Source organism: Pelodiscus sinensis, chromosome 2, assembly GCF_049634645.1.
Source record: "Pelodiscus sinensis isolate JC-2024 chromosome 2, ASM4963464v1, whole genome shotgun sequence".
NCBI classification, from domain to species: Eukaryota; Metazoa; Chordata; order Testudines; family Trionychidae; genus Pelodiscus; species Pelodiscus sinensis.
Genome location: NC_134712.1, coordinates 117477563 through 117496560, shown reverse-complemented (window position 1 = coordinate 117496560; position 18998 = coordinate 117477563). Strand labels below are relative to the sequence as shown.

Below are 18998 nucleotides of genomic sequence, written 5' to 3'. Positions count from 1 at the left end.
TGGAAAAGTGCTCCATCATACAGCTAATAGCTTTGGATTTTCAAAATACATGGCCATGTCTGTATGCCCAGTTTTTTAAATGAAGATGGTGGAGACACAAGGCCATTACTCCAGTTTGATGCTGGTATACCTCTGCAGAAATGTACGGAGTTACACTGGTTTAAAACTGGAATAATGCAGTGGATAATCAGACCACGCAGTACACGAGTCCCACAGAAAGACAGACATTTGTAGGTTGTGGTGTAAGTTAAACACTAGCTGTAGAGATTTTCAACAAGAGAACTGCAATGGATATCACCACCAGCCATTCTTACAATAGGCCACTTTCTGGCATTTTTGCTTATCCTATGTCTAAAATACCAGATCGTCTAAGATCATTATATTTATCTTCTAATTCTTGGAGATTTCTGATTAAAATACTTAAATGGGTCAATAGTCAGGTCAAACTTTACAACAAAAAGTTATGGAAATTGGTGGGAGAAGAGGCTTAGATGCTATAGGTGGACAATGTAGGCTAAAAGGTAAAAGGAGTTGCAATCTTATTTCTAAACATATTTATTGCCAAACAAATGATGGTATGTCAACAATCAAGGCAAGCATTACAAGAGAAAATTCTGGAAACTAGTGAGAAGTGTAAGCATAAATGGTGAAATATGTCTACTATATATTTGAGAGTTTGTCTGCGAGCCAGTGAGTCTGCGTTTTCATCTGTCTGTTTATTCAAGAATTTCTCCTAAACGGTAAGTGCTAGGATCACCAAATTCGGTAAGCAGCTTCCTCTTATCTTACCTTAAAGAAAGATAAGGGTTTGGTTGTGTGGGGGAGGGAGCAGGGTTTGAGGCAGAGAAACCTAGATCTTCCTCAGACAAGTGACATGCCCACCCCGGCTGTACCCACTGGAGCTGCAGCAGTCATGGAGAGATGCTTCTCACTAACCCCAAGCTGCTGCGGTGAGAGAGGTCTGAGCCTCTCTCCCCTGTGGAACTGAACTGCTGCATACTAAACCCCTCAACCCCAGTACCACCCTCAGAGCAATGACTTAAATGAAGAAAATAAAAAATTCCGTGAGTTTAGGACTCTAGCAATGTTGGGTAAATATTCTAGCAAGTTTTTAAGATGATGTAGGGCAGAAGAAAGCACAATTGTTCCATATGTGTAAACATATTGATTGCCTAGCAAGCACATCCATAAAACAAATAAATTCTCTCTCACAGGAATCTGAGGTAATGTAATATTTGTATAGCCACAATTAGCTCTCTTTGAAGACTCTAATTCAGACTGAGCTTGGGCAGATTAAATAATAACATCCATGTCATGCAGTTTAGATGTCTGTTTTTAGAAAACAGAGTGCAAATATCTGTATTTGCTGAGTCTGAAGAAAAGATGTGGTTGAGGTGCAAGAAGAATCAAAAGAAAAAATTAACTAGATTATAATCCAATTTTTCAGAATCCTGAATTAGATAAATTTCCGAAGGTGGTCATTCTTTCAGTCAGATGACACAACACAACTAATTCGTGGACCAATGACTAACTGGTTATTACCCTGAAGGGAAAGAAAAAAGATTTTTTGTTTGCCACTTTCTTGTTACTCTTGTCATAACAAAAGAATACATGGCTTACTGTTCTTAACATGTGTCTGGATACTTCTTAATGAACCATGTTGACAGTCAGGAAAACCTAAGAGGTTAAGGTCTGAGAGCTAGAATATCAAAGATATTTAGGCACCTCAAGATGCATATTGTTGTGTACTGGGATTTTCAAAAACACCTAACCAGGTTACGTGCCTAAATCCTATTAAAATCAATATTTAATTAATAAAAAACACATAATTTGCATGTTATAGAAGTACCCAGGGATCAATTTACAGCAGAAACTAAGTCAGATATTCTAAGGGAGTCTGGAATCAAAGTTACATTTTCCAGTTTCTGAGGAAAGGTAACTTGCCACTGAATTCAGATGAAGTTGTGTGGTTGATTTCAACTGAGCCAGGATTTCACCTCAAATCCCTCAGGGTATTAAATTCTGATCATGAGTAAGTAGCAACTCACTGTTTGAGTAGCCTCACTGGAATGAATAGAACTAGTCCAGGAGAAAGTCCTATTCAACAGCCTTAAGGGTCTTTCAAATCAATTGGACTACTAAAAGAATAAGGCACTTCTCAGCTGCAGTACATATTTGAATCTGACCCCTAGTATTTTCTTAATCCTTAATCTGGCCAAAACTTTCACCAACTTCAATGGGAATTTACACAAATTGTAACAAATTAAGGATTTTTTTCATGATAGTACTGAAATCCATATTAATGCACAACATGTTAACAGGAAATGAAAATTGATGTAGGGCCATTTGGCAACTCATTGGCAGAGGAGAATATTAAACTAGGAAATTCACATTACTGCAAACCAAAGTCAGCAGGAAACTAAATTGCAGTTGTCTAAAAGAGATACTGTTTTACAGCGATACATAGGGAGGATAGAAGACTATAACAGGATTTTTAAAATAATTAATAAATCCAGTTACAATTAACAGGTGACACACAGTACATATGTGGTCAAACACATGTAATTCCACAAACGTATGGGTTTTTGGCAGCCCTGTGCTTCCTATAACAGATATTAGGGTAGTAAGGAAGTGTAAAAGAAATCAGTACATTGAGAAAGGGTCCTTCTTTGTCCCACAAAAGCAAAAATCAAGAACTACTACCCCAGCAATCAAAAACAAATTCAATGTACCTTCATATGTGAAAAAAGTTATGCACGTTCCCTTTTCTCTAGCCACATTCTGTTCATTACTCTTGTCTATTGTCATGCTATGGAGGATCCTTCTGTGAAGGATTCCAAAGGGATCAAATCCATCAGATTTAGGGCGGGTTTGTATTGGAGGATCAGAACACCTATACAGCAAAGGTGGGGGGAAGGTTTGAATCTGATGCTTAATTTCTTATATTTCCTGGAAACCACACACATTATATGAGAATGACAATTAGCATTTTATGGATGACAGAAGTTAGTCTGTCGATTGCATTCTAATGAATATGATAGTGACCTTTAAGCAACTGTTTGGACCTAATAAATAACAATTTTGCATATGTAATAATGCCATATATATATATATATATATATATATATATATATATATATATTACAACATCTTCCAACATTTTATTTACTGTTATAATTGGTGAAGGGAAGTTTTGTAAGCCCTTTCGCTATACATAATTCATTTTAGCATTGTACAGATTAGTCCAGCTGTCCAGAATTTTACATCCTCAGAGGACTGCGTGCTAAAACAATGCTATGCTGGGACTCAGCAGTCTATTCCTGTTTCTGCAACTAAATTTCCAAGTAACTGTGAGCAAATTACTTTGGCAAAATTGTCAGACATGCATGTCTGAAGTTAATCACTTAAACCAAGATTTAAGTATCTAAATAAACAAGCCAGACTTTCTGAAGGGCAGGTCCTCACAGAGGCTGTTGGTTTAAGGTACGTTATTAGACATTTATTTCAGTATAAGAGCAAAATTTGGCTTGCAGAGTTTATATAAAATGTTGCAGTGTTGACACCACTAATCTCAGATGCCAGTAAATCTGCATATTTTTAAAAGAGTCTGAGATAAAAAACTATTTAAATAAAGATAATCATATAATCATAAGAATAAAGGGCTCAAAGGGACATGACAGGTCCAGTTTCCTGCACTGAGGCAGGACTAAGTATTATCTAGATCAGTGTTTCTCAACCAGTGGTATAAGTACCCTTGGGGTACTCGAGAGCAGTCTGGGGGGTATGTCAACACAACTGAAATTTGGAGAAAACTGAATTTTTGTTTTATGTTTTACAGCACTTTATTTTTGTACTTTTTACACCCAAAAATTTCATCACCTGCCCAGCTACAATTAAGTTGATTAAACAAATGTGTTGTAATGGTAGAAAAAAAATTGTGTTGTCTGAAAACTGTAGGTACTGGGGGTACTTATAATTTTTTTCTTTAAAAAGGGGGTACTTATTTTTTTGAAAAAGGGGGAACTTGATAAAAAAGGTTGAGAAACACTGATCTAGATCATCTTTGACAGGTGTGTATGACTCACTTGTTTTTAAAAACTTCCAGTAATGGTATAGCAGCCCCTATTCTGTACCACCTTACATTTTCCTCTGATACTGTCTGAAAGACCTTTCCCAAACGTGAAGGTGAGCTCTGTGTGGCTCAAAAGCCTGTCTCTCTCACCAACAGAATTTAGTCCAATAATAAAGGATACTTTGCCCATCTTGTCTCCCTTGCCATTAGGAAGTTCTTTCCTAATGTTAAATCTAAATCTCCCCGGCTGTAATTTTGCAATTTAAGCCCATTACTTCCTGTCATATCCTTTGTGGCTAAGGAGAACAATTTATCACTTTCCTTTTTATAACAACCTCTTACATGTTTGAAGATTGTGATCATCTCCCATCGCAGTCTTCTTTTCCCCAGACTAAACAACCCAGCTTTTTCAAATGGGTCATGTTTTCTAGACCAATGTTTCTCAACGAGTGGTATGAGTACCTTTAGGGGTACTCAAGAGAAGTCTGGGGGTATGTTAACAGAACTGAAATTTGGAGAAAACTGAATTTTTGTTTTAAGTTTTACAGTGCTTTATTATTTTTGTACTTTTTACACCCAAAAATGTCATCGCTCATCCAGCTACGATTAAGTCATTTAAACAAATGTGTTGCAATGGTAGAAAAAAATTGTGTCTGAAAAACTGTAGTACTGGGGTACTTATATTTTTTTTATAAGGGGTAGTTTATTTTTTTTAAAAAAAGTTGAGAAACACCGTTCTAGAATTTCAAAGGTTTTTTTGTTTGGTTGGTTTTGGTTTTCTCTGGACTTTTTTGGAATTTATCAACATCCTTTCTAAAGTGTGGTGCCCAAAACTAGACACAGCACTCCTGTTTGGATCTTATCAGTGCTGAGTAATGTGGGAAAATTATTTCTAAAGTCTGGCTGACAATAATGAAAAGTAATCTTGTATAACAGTTTTAGAGGAACAGTGCATTAGAATTTGGAAGGGATAAGACACTAGATCGTCCACTTCCATATTAAATAAACTCATCGCAGATTGGGGGGGGCACACATTCAACTCCCTGCTCCAATGGCATTTTAATATATACAAAGGAGAGTTAGTGGAGATGGATCAGAGTATAATCTTCCTGTGAGGCAATCCCAATTGCAAAATACATCGCAATAAATAGATATTCACAAATGTATTTTGAAACAAAATAAACTGATTCAGTGATACCTTACCACATATTAATTAAATCATTTGCTACTCATTGTTACCTAGACAGGAGAGGTCAAAGTAGGCTCTCATTTACACCTGTGTATGTCTGGATTAAGTCCTCTGAAATTACTCTTGATATATCTGGGTACAGAAGAGAGCCTATGTGGTCCTGATCACATACGAACAGAAATCTGACTACCCAGTAGTCTCTCTCAGCAGGCTGGGTTTTGAAATCATACTGATGTAAATCATGAGTAACCCCAGTGAAGTCAGATGGGGAGATGCTTCAAGAAACTGTGCAGGTAGATGATTTTATTCCTTGAAGTACTGTATACAAGACACAGAAGTAGAGGAACATTTCTTGAGTGCAAAACTGGAGTTCAGATTGCTTTGTCAGTAGGAATAAGGAGAAGCATAAGGATCTTGCATAAATGTTTTTTTTTTTTTTTGTGCAAAATAGAAGCGGCTACACTGCTTCTTTTCGCACAAAAAAACCCTTGCACAAGAAGGATCTGCAGAAAATATGCTAATGACATTGTGACTCATGCTAATAAGTCCGTCATGAGCATATTCTCTGCCGCAAAAACTTGCAGTGTAGACGTGGCCTAAAAGCCTGTAACCCCCTTCTTCCCAAAGTATCAAGTATTATGCCCATCTATATTACTTAGGTGGAGTTCCACACCTACGGCTAAACTTGTGTGTTTATAACTAGCAAAAAAGCCAATTAAAACTTCTGATGCAGTAAGAAGCTAAGAAGAGACAGATGATTTGATTTGATTTATTTTTATCCCTAGGCAGCTTTTCATTGTTACAATGAACTCCGTCAGTGAAGCAATTGCAATCTTTTCCCTGGACTTTTTCAAAGTACTGAACAAAGATTTTCCCTCTGAAAACATCATCTATTCTCCACTGAGTATTTCAGGTGCCATGAGCATGGTCCTTCTCGGGGCCAGAGGTAATAGTGCCAGCCAGATGCAAAAGGTAGGCCACAATTAACTGTTAGTTTTGTACCTTTGTTTCTGTTCAACAGTGGGAAACCACACCCATGTGCAGTATCACCTGTGCTCCAGGGGTAATAAAGCCTGAACAAGTATCGATTGCCCTAGTGTCAACAGCAATTCAATATTAAATGGAACTTTATGAAGTTGAAAAGCTGTCTGGCAGAAGTTGCAGGCTGAGAAGGTTATTATAAACTGAAAATAACCTTTCCAGCACAAGAACAAGATAGTTTCTCCCTTAAGCCCTAATCCTGAATGGCTTCATGTACATGAGGAATGCATAATGGCATTTGCATGTGTTAATGTTTGTGAGACTGTGACCTATCATGCAGCTTCGCTTACACTCTGCTGAGGCCGGTGTTTTTTGGCCCCTAAGAATGTTTGAGTCTCTTGGCCAATAGCACAGCCACAGCAGATGTCATCTCTGAAAACACACAGAGAAATATTTCCTCAGTGTTTATAATTTCCTCCCCTGTTCTTCATTTTACACATACATTTCTGTTGGAATGTTATTGTGCTCCTCTAGTTAAGAAGGCTTTTTAACATTATTTTGGTTTGGTGACATTTTGGGGTTTGGCATTGTGCCAAAAGAGAGCGGCATCCTAAATAGCTATTTCAGAAATGAGTTCATCTCAGAGGCAGGGTCATTTTTAGTTGCTTACTGTGAATGTGCTGAGCATAGCTCTCACTGTCACTGAAGTGTCACAACTTTGGGTCACATTAATAAAAAAAAACCTGAACATATAGTTAGACAAAAGTATTAATTTACTGTGGATCCAATAAGCTTGTAGATGTCCATTTATTTCATTGGGAAACTGTTTTTGAATTCCTCATGCATAGATTGCACAGCAGTTAGTACTAATCATTAATCGTGAGTCATTAGTCTGTCATTCTTAGACTAGTCAGATATTTTTCTTAAAAGGCGAGGTGTGTGTCTCAAAATATTAGAAGACGCAAAGGGAGCTGCATAATAGAGGAATGCACTTAAAAATAAAAAGGTTCCAACATTGCCTCCACTGAAGTCAATGGCAAAATTCATGCCCACTTAAGTATGTGTGAGAACTAACCCTATATTTTCAAACAAATATTGCATTTGTTTGAATTGAACCTTGCAAACTCTGAAAGCATGTCCATTGGTCTTCAGACTGCTCCTTAAGTTTAATTTTGATAAAAAATAAGCTTTTATCTAAGTTACAATCCTGGTATATGAAAGGAACACTGCATGTCTGCAGAATCCTACTGAATTTATTGCCCTATTGCAGCACAGTGTAAAAAGGTTGAACTAACTGAAATTTTATGGGACAAAATATTACGCTGAAAAATGTGAAGTGAGTTCCACAATCATAGAAATATAGCTTGACCTTCTAGTGATTTTAAATAGTATTATCAAATGGCATGCTGATTTTGATGTTAATGGACAGACTAGGGCATCCAATGATAAAAGTTGAGAATATCGGCCTTTTGAAAGCATGATGGAGAACTGAATTTTCTGTGACATGCTCAGTTTCACACATTGTCTTAAGTAAATGAATATAGTATATGACTGTTGCAATGTTACCTTTCTACCTCAGGTTCTTCACTTCACTGAAAATGAAAATCCAGGAACAGTAAGTTCTTCTGAAGCAACAAGAAGTTCTGACAATTCAGAGAGCAGTCACGGTCTAACTCCGCCATTTGTCGGTATTTTAGAACAAGGGTTGGAGCAGACAAACTTTGGGGAATTTGAATGAAAATTCAAAACTGGCAGATTAAAATAAAAATAGGGAAGGGAAATGTTATGATGGTGGGTAACAGAAGGTAAAGGGACAAGGATAAAATATATGCAAAATAGCAAAGACTAAGGGTTAAGGTTTTTTTAAATTGAAAATGTACAAGTATATGCTTGATATCGTCAGTGCATTCACAAGTGACCAGTTCAGTTTGCATCTTGTTATTACAATGAGCTCCTACCATGATTGTAAGGGCATGTGCATGGATACATCGGACAACAAAAGCATTTGCACTACCTTGTACATTTTTCATTGTTCAACAAATTACCGCGTGCAGTGCTCCACAAGTAACGAGTGGAACGTACCAAAAGAGCCTTTCCAGACAATCATGAACAAGAACAAATCAGAGAAGGCAAAGCTAGTTAGTCATTGAATAAAATGGTTTCATAGAAAAACAATTATAAAAACAAAACGAAACCAATTTCTCCATTATGCTCAGTTGTTTTCACTCAGAAATAAACTACAACAGTTTCTGTGTTACTTGAAGGATCCTGGCAATCAGTGTGACACGCCTGGAGGGATTCATTCCCAGTTCCATGACATCTTCTCAGAAATCAACAAGCCCACCCTTTCTTATGAACTGGCTGTTGCCAACAGACTGTATGGAGAAAAGACATTCCAATTTCTTCAGGTAAGTGCTCTAGGGTTAATGGCCTAAGAGACTGTAGGACCAAGAGAGATGAATATGGGCTTAGTTCAGGTGAAGTCCTATTTCCTGCTGATTCGGATGGGACTTGTGTCCACTTATGGAAGTGGTGGAGCTGATCCCATGTAGGTACCGAATTGTGGGACAAAACAGCCGATCATCTTAAAATAAATCCGACTAGTTCCAGAAGGGAATGTTTAAGGCTTCAGTCTAAAGCCTTTGGTAACAGGCTACGCTCATTTCCTCCCTGGCCATAGAGCACTGAAACCTAGGTGTAGTTAGTTGTGTTGAAGGCACTGAAAACAACATTTCTAAGTGTTTACTAATACTGTTTGTATTTTGATAGTGCCTAGAAGCCAAGGTCTCACCGAGCTAGATACTGTACCAAAATGTAAGAAAGAGACAATGTTATGTTAATATTGTACTAAAAAATGTTTCACACAGCATGCTATTACCACCCAGGTTTGTCTTCAGTTTTGTAACTATTACTTAGATAAATATTTCAGTACATCAGCAGAAAAATAAAGTTTAGAGGGTTGCTATACTCAAAAGGTAACTGTTTAACTGTGAGATCACATTACCCAGATATATATTCAGTGTTTCAGCTGCTTATTTGACAGATAAAATTAAGATTTTAATGCTTTTTACTTTTATTAGCACTCTAGATGCAACACAGTAATAAGAGAGTGAGCTAGAATTGTTAGCTACAGTCTAGTTTTTATTCAATTCATTTAAGCTTATTTTCCAGGACTCAATATATGATTTGTTGGAACTTTCATAGGACCAAAAAATGCTCACAAATTAGTTTTCAAAATCTGCTTTGTGTGGCTGTACAGCTTCAGTCACCTTTAGTTTTCTTGGCTGCTGGGAAAAAAGAAACACTCAGGGGCACTGCTTCAAAGACTTTCATGTATATATACAAAGGTACAGTCACTAATACACTAGGTTAGACAGAACAGAAGCATCAGAGACATATAGGAAATGGACTAAAAATGGTTCCTCAGCCCTTTAGGGCATGAACAGGCATAGAAGGATCAAGGGAAGATCTGTGGAAATCAGATATTCTGGTTATTTAAGAGTAGCCTAGATCCACCTTCCTTTGCATAACTAGAACAGGGGGTGCATGGATATGTGCTGTGAACACGCATTGCAGTTTGGGGTGCAAGGTCTGAGCGAGGGGGGGACCTGAGGAGGGGACACAGTATCAGAAAAGGTGTATGGGGGCTGGAGCAGGGGTGTAGAAGGTTTGGGTTACATGTGGTAGGAGAGCAGAATAGGGGCAGAGAGTAAGAGGTAGAAGCTGGGGTTCCAGAGACAGGCTCTGGCTGGGAGACCTTACCTGACTCACAGCCAGCAGCCCTACTGGTTCCGTTGCCAGGATCCCTGCCTTCCAGCCCCTGTACTGCTCAGGGGAGCTGCAGGGGCCCTGTTTACCATTCTGAACTGAATGCTGTAAGCCCAGGGGATGAGGGAGGAAGAGCATTTCACGTGCAGCCTGTCCTGCAAACAGGCAGCTCCTATTGGCCGAAACCAGCCAATGTGAGGTACAGGGGGCAGGGGCAGCATGAGAAGCCTGTCTCTCCTTCCTCTAGGGCAGGGGTCTCCAAACTTTTCAGCCCGAGGGCCGCATTAACTATCAAACAGCAGTTCGGGGGCCGACTACACACTTGAGGTCCAAATAAAAAACAATCAAAACATGGATGTTGTTTTTAATTATTTATTTAATATTATTTTATTCAGTTATTATTTAATAACACATTCATACACTACACATGAACACCTGTATTAGTGTGAATGGTGAAATTGTTTCCTGGATGCCAAAATAGCAGACATTTCTGGCTTTAGATTTGTTGTCCCTAACATCAACAGTGACCTGAGATTATCATCGGACAAGTTTGTTCTCAAATTGTTCTTCACATATTTCATTCTTGAAAATGTTTGTTCACACAGGTATGTTGTTCCAAAGATTGAAAGGTACCTTGATGCAAAAGTTTTGACATTAGGAAAGTCTTCCTTGGGCAAAAACTGGTAAAAACCCACCAGTCCTATTTTGAACTTGTCCCTAAGGAGGTCATTTGCTTGCAACTCAATGACTTCCAGCTGCAGTTCATCTGGGCAACTGGCCACATCTGCTTCAAATGGGTTTTGAAACAATCTCACTTCTTCTGCCTTTGAATCCAAAAAGGTCTCCACGGGCCGGATGAGAGGGCCTCGCGGGCCGCATCCGGCCCCCGGGCCGTAGTTTGGAGACCCCTGCTCTAGGGGCTCTCAACATTCAGAAACATATACACACACGGCCCTGCAGCTGGCTTACCTGAGTTCTGTGCAGAAGTGGGGCAGGCAGGGAGCCAGCTGATGCTTTTTTGGGCCACATCCAACAATTTGGTGAGCCAAATGCAGCCCACAGATCATATTTTGCCCATCCCTGAACTAGAAGCTGACGTTCTATAAATGCCTCCTCAGAGGGCTGGTTTGTTAGAGGGATATACATGTTTATTGCATCTAAAAGTAAACAGTAAATGAGATTTACATAACTGAGACGTACGTAACAAAATTGCATGTAAAAACAGACAGGAAACCAGCCTCCCCACAGAAAAACTACTCTAAATATAATGAGAATTCACTGTTTGCACAACAGTGGAACCTAAAGGCTCCAACCAATGTCAAGGCCCGGTTGTGATAGAATGTTGTAGAGAAACATAGCAAAAAACAGTCCCTGCCCAAAATTTACAATATAAATACTACAGAAATAGGGGCAGGAGAAAAGCAGTATTATTATCCTTATTTCACAGAGGGGAAACAGACACAAAGATTAAATACTTCTCTCTGAGACTGTATCAGAGTCATTTATCAGATGCTGGAACCTCAAATAGGTCCACTATTTGACTGTTTTATGTAAACTGTTCAAAGATCTGTGGCTCTGAATCCCACCTCCACCTACCTGGTCCAATTCATTTTGTTCATCCCCACACTGTCTCTAGGATGTACAAATACATTTGAGGTGTTGCAGAAATTAAAAATAAGCACATTTTAATTTGTGTAGTGCACAGTTTTAAAAAAGAGATCTGTTTTCTAAGGTGTTATTCTGACAATTTCTTATTGTGCAGCAATACCTATCCTGCATTCAAGAGTTATATCAGGCAGAATTGAAACCAGTTGATTTTCAGCATGCTGCAGAGGAAATCAGAAAGCAGATAAATGAGTGGGTTGAAACCTTTACAAAGGGTAAGGACAAGTCAGCTATTGGTTGTTATTTCTCGATAGTAAATGAAAAACAGTGAGGAGTTTAAAATGTACAAGATGTTTAAAACCTGGAGGAGAAAAATGTTCCCCCAAAGTTGGAGCACGCCCAGTATGGAGCTGCAGTGGCAGTTCTCCACGTTTTGACCATGTGAATGACCTCAAACTGGATCAAGAATTCACACAGGAAAAAAACATGTTTGAGGAGAACAAAGTAGCCAGCAAACTCTGGACCCAGTGCAACACCCACAGAAACAAGCAGGAATTTTTCTGACAACTTCAGTGGGTGCCGGATGAGATCATGGCATTTTAAAACTTATCCAATCAGATGCAAGAGGCACGGGGGCAAGGAGGGGGGACCTTCAAAAAGTACCTCAAGTTTTCATCTCCTATGCAGATAAGGTAACTGACTACACCCTCCTTAAAATTTGACCTCCAGTCAAGACAATTCAGGAAAAGCAAAAAATAAAATGTCCATTTTGGGAGATGACATCTAGTCTCCATTCTACACTTGAGGCAAATTATAGTGAGTCAGTATGGGGAAGATACAGTAATGCTACTGGTGTTGCACTTGCTCTGTGAGTAGATAGAGGACTTAATATCTGTCATGAGTGCTCAGTATCCTGTGTATAGTCTTATGCTCAGGTACAGACATGCCCTATACATGAATGTTATTACAACAGAGAACTGACACTAGATCCATGATCTGCAAAAACAAACTATTTTGTCTCCATTTGTTTAAGGTAAAATCAAGGACCTCTTTGGCCGGGGTTCACTTTCTGGTGATACTAAGTTAGTCCTCGTGAATGCCGTGTACTTCAAAGGACAATGGGCAGAAGAATTTAAGAAAGAAAACACCAAAGAAACACCTTTTCATATTAACGAGGTAGATTACCGAACTATATGTATCACATCATTGTTCCTGTTACTACACATGCTTGGCAGATACTGCACATGAAGAGATACTGGGGCATATGGCCTCTTAAATCTAGAGCTCCATTATGGCATAGGGACCAGCTGTGGGGTTGGTGAGGAAGCTGCTTCCCAAAGCTTCTACTAGTAAAGTGCATCATGCCTGAGACAGGTACAAAACAACATGGCTCACAGGGGAAGACAGTATATGAAAAGCTTCAGCAATTGCCTCCCTCTATGGCCTGTCAGCTCTCTGGCAAGAGTGGAAGTGGTGAGGATATAGCTCTGCTTTCTCCCTTTCTCCCATGGGGTTGCAGGTGCAGTTGGATTCACTACCCTTGCGTAGTTTTGCACTCATGTGAGCAAAGGCTGAACAAGGCTTATGATAAGGATACTTTTGTACCTTCCCTGACTGCTTATCTAATTTGGATCCCTTACCTGGTTTGCTTTGTATTCAGACCTACAATGAGTTGTTCTGCTGTCAGGCTTACCAGAGAGAGACAGAGAAATATCCATTTAACCTGTGTTCAGTTTCCACATTCTGTTATCAGATTCTCTCACCAGACTCATTTCCCGCCTCATTTTTCCGATAACAGCTGACTATTGAAATGGAGGGTTTTTAGGTGACATTCTGTATCTTGCCCCTGTGATATCCCACCTGTGTGGTGTGGGCAATAAATGTAACATAACCAGCTTTGTATACGCCTCAGTTCAATTTCACCATCTTTCACCATTAGAAGGTCACACGTTAACACAGTGTAGCAACAATAGGTTGGTAATGCTGCAAGGGGCACATTTGTTTAGGGAAAGGAAAATTGTTTCCAGTGGAACTTGATTCCATTGCATGGTTTTGTACATGTCTATTGCTTGTAGGTTTTGTAAATCTCTGGGTTAATTGGACCTGAGAAGATGCTATTACACTGATGTGTAAATTAAATGAAAGGTGAAAGAGAGGCTGTAGTTTTAATGCCCTTAGCATGGTGCTCAAGTTGGGCAGCCAAACCCTGAGGCCCTCAGTACCAGTGGCAACTTCTGAAATTGTTGGTCCAAGGAAGTAGCATTAACTCTTCTGAACCTTGTGTCTTAAGATGGGTTTGCCAGAGTGCAGGAACAAGGAAATAATCAGTAATATCTCCGCTTTCAAGGGTCAGAGGAGAAGCAGCGTGCAGGAATCTTGCATCCTGGGGATGGGTGTTTGGAGATTTCCCACTTGCCCTCTCCCCCAGTACTTCACACTAGCCTATTTCCCTTGACACGGAGCTGGAGAAAATACCTGTTATGGGGTGTTTGGAGACTGTGTGTATAGTTTTCTTTGGAAGGTGTTTATCTGGCCCTGAACAGCCACTTCAACATTTGGGTCCAAGGGCCGATATAATACAAGGAACAATGTTATAATACAATAGGATGTGTTGACAGTGTCTCATGTTACTTGTGGTCATTGCTTTCAGACCACAAGCAAACCTGTGCAGATGATGAACGGCAGAGGCAAGTACAATATAGCTACAATAGAGGAGTATGATTGCCAGGTGCTTGAACTCCCATACAAGGATTCAGAGCTGAGTATGTATATACTGCTGCCGAAAGACCACATGGGTCTAACAGAGGTAAAGTTACCTATGGCTATGATGACAAGATAACCTTATAACCAGAACCTGAACATGTGGTACAGAAATTCTACTTCACCGGCTGTCCGCACCCCTCCCCCCCGGCCTGTGTGCCCCAGCCCACTATCCTGAGAGCCCCCCCGCCCGCTACCACCCCCCTGCTACCTCCCCCCTCTCTTCTCCTCCCCGGCTCGGCCTCTGCCCAGCAACCCACTGCAACCCTGTTGGGACCCTGTCTCCTCTTCTCCCTCCTCCGCCCGCCTCCTACCTGGAGCCCCATTTCCTCTCTAACTCTCTAAACAATCCCACTTCCCCCTGCTCTCTGGGCCCTGTACCCCCCCCCACACACACACCTGCCCAGGAACCCAGCCCCCTTGTGCTGTGTCCTGACAACCTCACCCCTGCCTGGAACCCAGGTGATTCTCCCTCTCCTTTTGTCTAAGGAAGGGGAACTCTGGTGTTCGCACTGCCCGTGTCCTCAAGTCCCTCCCTGGACCAAAAAAGGTGGGGGGGGCGGCCAAAATTTATTTTGCATGGGGCGGCAAAAAACCTAGAGCTGGCCCTGCACATAGTTCAGTTGTTTTTTGATGCATAATCACAAGATTCTGATGTCCATGTATCTTTATACTTATAGCTGGAAATGAAACTTACCTACGAGAAATTAACAAGTTGGATCAGCCCGGGTCATATGGAAAAAGCTGAAGTAATGGTGTCTCTCCCTAAGTTCAAAATTGAGAGAGATGCTCTGCTCAATAAATACTTAGAGGCATTAGGAATGACCGATGTGTTTCGTCCGAATGAAGCGGATTTATCTGGAATGGCAAAACAAGGTGACCTGTCTGTGAGTCAAGTTGTCCATAAGGCTTATATAGATGTCAATGAACAGGGCACTGAGGCAGCAGCTGCAACTGGAATTAGTGTAGGCGTAACCTCAATAAGTACACTTGTAACTTTTGTGGCTGATCATCCTTTCCTCTTCTTTATCAGACACCAGAAAACCAAATGCATTCTCTTCTATGGTAGAGTCTCTTCCCTCCCTTAAAGGAAAATCTGTAAATGACATGAGAGAGCCCAGCCACAGAACTATTATATGAAAAATAAAACAAGCATTTATTCTCTTTTCTTTCCACTATATCTAGCCTAGTGATTCCATATAATGGGTGAAAATATGGTCAGTATTCATTGCAGGACTGTGACACTAGAACTGCAATCTTACTTCTCTGCTGTTTCCCTCCCACACAAGGTTGCTTTTGGTTCCTAGTTAAAAATATCCCACTCTCTCAGCAGCTGATGAAGGGAGGTCTGCTAAGTCCCAGCTCAGTGGGATCCTTCTTGAACCAAAGCTTTGATAATTGGCAGTGAACTACAGAGCTACAGCTTTTCTTAATCATGAACTGAATGAGTATTGACACAAACATTGACCAAAGTCTTGCAGTGGAGAACCTGGCCCAGAGTTGCAGCAACATAGTGATGAAGAATCAAGCTCATTGTTCCCAGTTATTGTTATTGCCCTTTTGCCACCTGTACTTAGAGAGAGTTGTGCTGACTTCGTAAGGACTCCTTCTGGAACGAGAAGGACTGCCATGGAGGAAGGCACTACTCAACAGGATGTGGAGCAGAGGGAGAAGGGAGAGTTGGAAACCAGAGCCTGACCTTTTAGTACTTGAATATAGTTAACTCTGTACACAGATACAGATTCCTACAGACAGGGTGTGAGGTGGGGATCCTGTGGAAATTTAGTACTTCCTGATACCTGTGATGAAAATTAACAGTACTGCTGTGACCTAAAAACCTTTTAATGCCAGCTGGCAGAGAGTGCAGCGGGCCCCAGAGTTATCCAGATTGTGGTTTTCCATTGGAATGTTATGCGAGATCTGAAATCGGAGTCAGGGTTGCCCTTGACATCAATATTGTTGTGAAACGTATGCGAGGATACTCTGTTAGTTGTGTATCTATACTGAACATATGCTCTTCACATCTGTGTCTGGTGGTTGGTCACTAGCAAAGGTAAAAAAAATAGGGTTTTTTTTTGTCAGATAAGAGATGTTTATCCATCAGTTTACTTACATGTCACTTGAGCATTGTCTCATTCACAAATGGGTCTCCCTAGCACCAGTATGAACTGAATGTAAATGAAGGTTTGTGAGAACATCAGAAAGGAACTGATAGAAAGAAAGGAGACGGGAGAGAGAACCTTATCCTGAGGTGCCCTTCAAAGGTCTGAGCTACTATGTTTGAGTGGCAAAGAAGATACCCACACATCCCTCACCGAGGAAGCAAATGGAGAGCAGGTTTATTCATGCAAGAAGTATCTCAGACAGGCTGACATGAAGACACCGGAGAGAACTTTAGGTGAGAAGCTTCTTTAGCCAGAGGTTAGCCTCTTAGTTTGCAGGAAGAGCGCCATTATGCTTCATGTGTAACCATTTGATTCCAATATTCTTGTTTGCTATTATTTGACTCTCTTGCCTTTGCTACTAAACATGTTCTTGTTTTCACTATCAACACATCTAAGTGTTAAGGTAAGATCCTCTGTCCCCACACATCCCTCACCTCCAGCTGTCCATTTTTCTACAGACTGCTGACTTTCAGGGTCTAACCTCAAGTCCTGCTTTGTTTGGATCCTCAACTCCAGGCCCTCCCATGGACTTCTCCTGGTAGTCTTCTCTTAGGCCCATTTCAAGAGTATTCTTCTTCACCCCTGCTCCTTCTTCCATCAGGCCCAGTGTATAAAATGCCTCCTGAATGCCCTCTACTCTATGGCTACATCTACACTGGCATGATTTTCCAGAAATGCTTTTAATGGAAAAGTTTTCTGTTAAAAGCATTTTCGGAAAAATCGCGTCTAGATTGGCAGGATGCTTTTCCACAAAAGCACTTTTTGCGGAAAAGCGTCCGTGGCCAATCTAGATGCGGTTTTCCACAAAAAAGCCCCAATCGCCATTTTCGCGATCGGGTTTTTTTTTGCGGAAAACAGTACTATGCTGTCTACAGCGGCCCTTTTGCGCAAAAGTCTTTCGGAAAAAGACTTTTGCCCGAACGGGAGCAGCATAGTATTTCCGGAAAAGCACTGATGATTTTACACGATATCATCAGTGCTTTTCCGGAAATTCAAGCGGCCAGTGTAGACAGCTGGCAAGTTTTTCCGCAAAATCAGATGATTTTGCGGAAAAACTTGCCAGTCTAGACACAGCCTACAGGTTTCTTCCTCTTTCCCTGGGAAGTTGCCTTTGTCCTTTCAGTCCTTTTTCTATTCTATGCTTCCTCCCTTTATAGAAACCGCCCACATCCTCCATCAACTGGGTCTCCTCTTTAGTTGGTCCTGATTCACCTTCTAAGTGCTACCACCTGTGCCTATTGGCATTCCAGGCACACATCAACCATTTCCATCACCTGTGCGTGATGAGCACCACATCACACACCTTTGCAAACAGTTCTCTTCAAAAGGAGTAGTTTTAGAAACATGGGGTGACATTCTGCACACCAGAGCAATCCATGTTTACCATGGTGATGTAATTATGATATGATTTGTACAATATATGACTTGTAACATATCATTCTAAACATCTCGATCTGTTGAACATTAATATCCCATTGGATTGGGTATACTGTCATTGTATAAAAAGTGATGAAGTTTTGCTGTGTGCATCTTATTGAAAGATGTTGTGATGTTGAAAACACCCACAACTAGCTGTTCAGGTTCAACAATGAGGAAGCTAGACAGGGCTAATGGCTAATTGTCAAAGACAGTGGACCATAAAAACAGCTTGTCCTCACCTGGGAAAGCTTCAGTCTATAATAATGGCTGCTATGGCTCAGCAAGGCATGTGACCAACCACACGCTACTGAACTTCACTTTGGTACCTGGACATTTCTACAAACTGGGCTAGGAATCTGGCTTGAAACAAAGGTTTCTACCATATGGAGAAACTATTTAAGAGATGGAGTACCTTCTTTCGGTCTTCCAACTCTCTCCCTCTAAGAAAAACCCCACACTCAACACTTGAAAGAACTGCTAGAGGACAAGGGACTTTGAATGGGGGCAGAGGAAACCCAAGCTACAAAACAGATAGATGTAGCCCCTGCCTCAAGAATCTGCAAGCCTGCTTGTATCATCTGTCAAGGTGAAATGTTCCTCATTCAAACCCTTTTTGACGTATAAGACTTAAGTTTTGTTTTGCTTGATTTCTTTCTGCTTTTATCTGTTTGTTACAAATTGTAATCACTTTAAATCTATATTTCTGTAGCCAATAAACTTGTTCTATGTTTTATCTTCACCAGTGTGTTTTTGAGGGAAGTGGAAGGGAATCTTAGCTCCATTAACACATATCGGCGCATATCTTCCCCACATCAAAGGGCGAGTGACCTATATTAACGAAGTTGCATTGTGCAAACCTTTCTGCAAGATGGCATAATTCTGGTTTTATACACCAGTGTGGGTGTAAGGCTGGGGAAAAGGGAAATTGGCCAGGGTCACCATTGTTAGTAGCTTAGGCAAAGCCCCCAGATGACTCAGTTGAGTGTGTGGCGCCACCTGCTGTCATTTTAGGTGCTAATATGGTCTGGAGAGGCTGGTT

At 40.5% G+C, this 18998-nt stretch overlaps 2 protein-coding genes across 3 annotated transcripts in view; both read left to right on the top strand.

Moving 5' to 3' along the window:
• The window catches only part of LOC102449420 (serpin B6), a 137278-nt gene that overhangs the window by 52582 nt on the left and 65698 nt on the right, over window positions 1-18998 (top strand). The gene's annotated exons all lie outside the window — the stretch shown is intronic.
• On the top strand, window positions 599-18698 carry LOC102450310 (leukocyte elastase inhibitor-like). Of its 2 annotated transcripts, none has more exons than XM_006115559.4 (8): window positions 599-740; window positions 6047-6233; window positions 7822-7857; window positions 8507-8650; window positions 11773-11890; window positions 12649-12791; window positions 14266-14421; window positions 15056-18698. In XM_006115559.4, exons 2-8 carry the CDS (start codon window positions 6066-6068, stop codon window positions 15461-15463), a joined length of 1173 nt encoding a protein of 390 aa, XP_006115621.2. In that variant the 5' UTR covers window positions 599-740; window positions 6047-6065; the 3' UTR covers window positions 15464-18698. The 2 variants fall into 2 exon arrangements, with proteins under 2 accessions (XP_006115621.2, XP_075777475.1); XM_075921360.1 differs by having other exon boundaries at window positions 702-765.